The 4,473-nt window shown below is 37.9% G+C and overlaps 1 protein-coding gene across 1 annotated transcript; it reads left to right on the forward strand.

Annotated features, from left to right (window-relative positions):
* Window positions 1–402: 402 nt before the first annotated feature.
* On the forward strand, window positions 403–1,489 carry LOC100673723 (trace amine-associated receptor 6-like; the record flags this gene model as incomplete). The annotated part of the gene is made up of 1 exon (XM_023546958.1): window positions 403–1,489. A coding segment is annotated over one exon (1,080 nt), but the record flags the coding sequence as incomplete, so codon positions are not given.
* Window positions 1,490–4,473: the final 2,984 nt, after the last annotated feature.

Genomic DNA, 4,473 nt, shown 5'->3' on the forward strand with positions numbered 1-4,473 from the left:
CCATTGCTGTCAAGTCGGTTCCGACTCATAGTGACCCTATAGGACAGAGTAGAACTGCCCCGTAGGGTTTCCAAAGAGTGCCTGGTGGATTCCAAATGCCAAGCTTTCAGTTAGCGGCCATAGCTCTTAACCACTATGCCAACAGGGTTTCCATTATATACTGAAGTACAAAAATAATGGCAATAATTAATAATAACTAAAATTTCTTGAGCATTTAAGTGGAATTTCTGATTATTTCATATGTTCAGAGATTGAAATTAAAATGGAAATGTAACAGTTCATGGGAGAATTGTTACATCGTACTACTGTGGTACTACCTTGTGGTAACTAAAGTATGAATAGCCAGTTTAAGGGATCTTTTCTTTCCCTTCAGGAAATGTGAAGCTGCTCTATTGTATGTGAATTCCAAAAGGGACAACGTCTCCCAGTGTAAACAGCAGCACCTTGAGCAGCAGTACTTCCCCACCTGCCCCCGAGCAGCTCCGCTATGAGAACATGAGTGGATCCTGTGTTAAATCTCCCTACTTGCCTGGACCCAGGATGGTCCTGTACACCGTGTTTGGCTGTGGGGCTGTGCTGGCAGTGTTTGGAAACCTCCCGGTGATGATTTCAGTCCTGTATTTCAAGCAACTGCACTCTTCAACCAATTTTCTCATTACCTCCCTGGAGTGCGCTGACTTTTTGGTTGGAGTTACCGTGATGCCCTTCAGTATGATCAGGTCAGTGGTGAGCTGCTGGTACTTTGAGGATACTTTTTGTACTTTCTACATGTGCTGTGATGTGGCATTCTGCTACTCTTCTCTTTTCCACTTGTGCTTCATATCCATGGACAGGTACATTGCTGTTACTGACCCTCTGGTCTATCCTACCAAGTTTACGGTGTCTGTGTCAGGAATATGCATTGGCCTCTCCTGGATCCTGCCAATTGTCTACAGCGGAGCCGTATTCTACACAGGTGTGAATGATGATGGGTTGGAGGAACTTGTAAGTGCCTTCAGCTGCATAGGTGGCTGTCAAATCGCTGTAAATCAAGGCTGGGTTTTGGTAGATTTTCTGTTATTCTTCATACCTACTCTTGTTATGATAATTCTTTACAGTAAGATTTTTCTTGTGGCTAGAAAACAGGCTAAAAAGATTGAAAATTGTAATAGCAAAGCAGAGTCTTCATCTGGAACTTACAAAGCCAGAGTGGCCAAGAGAGAGAGAAAAGCAGCTAAAACTCCGGGGGTCACATTGGTAGTGTTTTTGATTTCATGGTTACCTTATATGATTGACTCAGTTTTTTATTCTTTTTTGGGCTCTATGACCCCTTCCTATGTCTATGAAATATTTTGCTGGTTCACTTATTATAACTCTACTCTAAATCCTTTGATTTATGCTGTATTTTACCCTTGGTTTAGGAGAGCAATAAAACTTATTTTAACTGGAGAAATATTAAAAGACAGTTCCTCAACCATAAATTTATTTCCTAAAAAAGCCTGAATTTGAAACTGAGGGGTATGTAGATGTATTGGGACTTTCTCCAAAGCTATGACATGAAATAAAGTTCATGGATCTTATATGTTAAATTGGGGAGGAGGGATGTTACCACACTTGCAGCAGTATAAGTTTTATGCTTTTAGTGATTTGGTGTAGTGAGCGTCATTAATGATTTGCTACAATGGCATTTACCAAGAGATGTGACACAGGTTCATATATTCTAGGTTCCTCACACTTTGCCTCTTTCTTGCTTTGTTAGGTGTTAGCCATTTTCCTCTCCCTGGCCTTGCTTTCATGCTTACCCTTCTGTCACTTTCAAAGGCTTCCTGGTTTCATATTCCTGTTAAGGCCATGTTACTCAATGTCTTTCTCTAGGTTAGTTTTACTTTGCTTTCATTTTTCAGCAGCTTGTTTCTCGGGGCTTGTTCTTTCTGTAGCTCCTAGCAGTTTTCTGTGCCATATATATCAGCCATTTTGGACTCAGTACAGGACTCATATTTTATGGTGTTGGTAATAACAATGAGCAGAGGGTGCAATTTCCACCAGAGAGATTGTCTCATCACATGAAGTTTGTTATGCTACTTGCCTGTCATGAGGTAGGGCAATGTTCGTTCTTTTTTTTTTTTTTTTTTACAAGCTTCCAAAGTTTCTAGAAAACTTACAAAGTTTTCTGCAACCTACCCAAAGTTTGTACACTGTTGATGATAAAAATTACAAGGCATTTTAAATTATGGAAAAGAATGAATTATCTAAGAAATGATGGAATATACAACTTTTTGGAAAAAAATATTGGTAAGCATCTTGCCTTACATCATTTACAAAACCAAACCTGATTGTTTCAGATGTTAAAAAATTAGAAGAAACTATTGCTTTTATAATTTTAAATTGATGGAAATCATGACAGAAAACTGAGATAGATGCATGATGGTCAATTTAAAGTTTTTGAACTTCAAAAGAAAACAAAATCAAATTAAGAAAGTAAAAAAAAAGACAAAATTGGAATAACTATAGGTAGGATTCTTGATGAAATAGCTTGAAAAATATAAAGGCTGTAAAAACACAGTAAATAAGAAGAAACAAGGAAAAAAAAAAGTTGCTGAAAAATGAAAGAATATAAACCCAATCTAGAGAAAGACAAAACAGTAAACAGAGACAAACACCCCATTAGACAAATGAATAGGTAATTTTAGAAAAAAAATATACAGATGGCTAATAAATGCATTAAAATGCAAGACTTACAAATAATCAAAAATGCTAACAAAAACATGGTAGAATTTAACATATCAAGTTGGCTTGTATTAGAAGGATCAATAATACGAATGTTAATTAGAGTGTGGAGAAAGTGAGCACTCTCAAAAGAGTTGAGCACACTCAGAAGAATGTAATTTAGTTCTTTCTTTCTAAGGGCAATTTAAAAAGTGCATAAAAATTTAAAACATATATGTCACTTGACACTGAAGTTTCACTTTTAGCAAGTAATCCTAAAAAAGAACCTGGTAAGTAAGCAACACGACAAGAGTACTCATTGCATAACTCTTATTTATTAATTGGAAAAAACTTAGATCCACATGGGATAAGTTAAATAAATTATGCTCTACCTGTGTAACAGAATGTTATGAAATCATTAAAAAGTGCTAAGAAGGTCTGCATGAATTAAAATGAAAAAACAACCATGATAGATTTTTAACTAAAAGAAAACAAAAAGATACAAACAAAAAACACCTTTAACCCAGATTACCCCCCACGTGTCTTCCAGTTTGTCGTACTGTGGGGGCTTGAGTGTTGCTGCGACGCTGAAGCTATGCCACCGGTATTCAGGTACCAGCAGGGTCACCCATGGAGGACCTATTCAATATGTATGCTGAGCAAATATGAAGAAGAATGGGGTATCAGGATTTGAGGAAGACTCATTAACAACCTGCATTATGTAGATAACACAACCTTGCTTGCTGAAAGTGAAGAGGACTTGAAGCATTTACTAAGAAGATCAAAGACCACAGCCTTCAGTATGGATTGCACCTAAACATAAAGAGAACAAAAATCTTCACAACTGGACCAATAAGCAACATCATGATAAATGGAGAAAAGATTCAAGTTGTCAAGGATTTCATTTTACTTGGATCCACGATCAACACTTGTGGAAGTAACAGTCAAGAACTCGAAACACACATTGCATTGGGCAAATCGGCTGCAAAGGACCTCTTTAAAGTGTTGTAAAGCAAAGATGGCGCCTTCAAGACTAAGGTGTGCCTGACTCAAGCCATGGTATTTTCAATTGCATCATATGCATGTGAAATTGGACAATGAATAAGGAAGACTGAAGAAGAATTGATGCCTTTGAATTGTGGTGTTGGCGAAGAATATTGAATATACCATGGACCGCCAAAAGAACGAACAAATCTGTCTTGGAAGAAGCACAACCAGAATGCTTCTTAGAAGCAAGGATGGCGAGACTGTGTCTTACATACTTTGGACATGTTATCAGGAGGGATCAGTCCCTGGAGAAGGACATCATGCTTGGGAAAGTACAGGGTCAGCGGAAGAGAGGAAGACCGTCAACGAGATGGATTGACACAGTGGTTGCAGCAATGGGCTCAAGCATAACAAGTATTGTAAGGATGGCTCAGGACCAGGGAGTGTTTCATTCTGTGAGTCAGAACCAACTCAATGGTACCTAACAACAACAACCACCCAGATTACAAAACAGTATAGTAATATGGCCCTCTCGTATAAACATTTTTTAAAAAAGAAAATTTGGTGAAAGTTTACAGAGGGAATTAGTTTCCCGTTTGATAGCTTATACATAAATTGTTCCATGACATCAGCTGAATTCCCACAACGTGTCAGAACTCTCCCCATTTCTGCCCTGGGTTCCTCATTTCTTTTTGTCCAGATTTTCTACCCCTTTCTGCTTTCTCATCTTTGCTTTTTAGCACTTGTTGCCCTTTTATCTCTTGTATTCATTGTTCTAAGGAGCATGTTCCTCTTGGGTAT

The sequence above is a fragment of the Loxodonta africana genome, chromosome 1, assembly GCF_030014295.1.
Source record: "Loxodonta africana isolate mLoxAfr1 chromosome 1, mLoxAfr1.hap2, whole genome shotgun sequence".
Classification (NCBI taxonomy): Eukaryota; Metazoa; Chordata; class Mammalia; order Proboscidea; family Elephantidae; genus Loxodonta; species Loxodonta africana.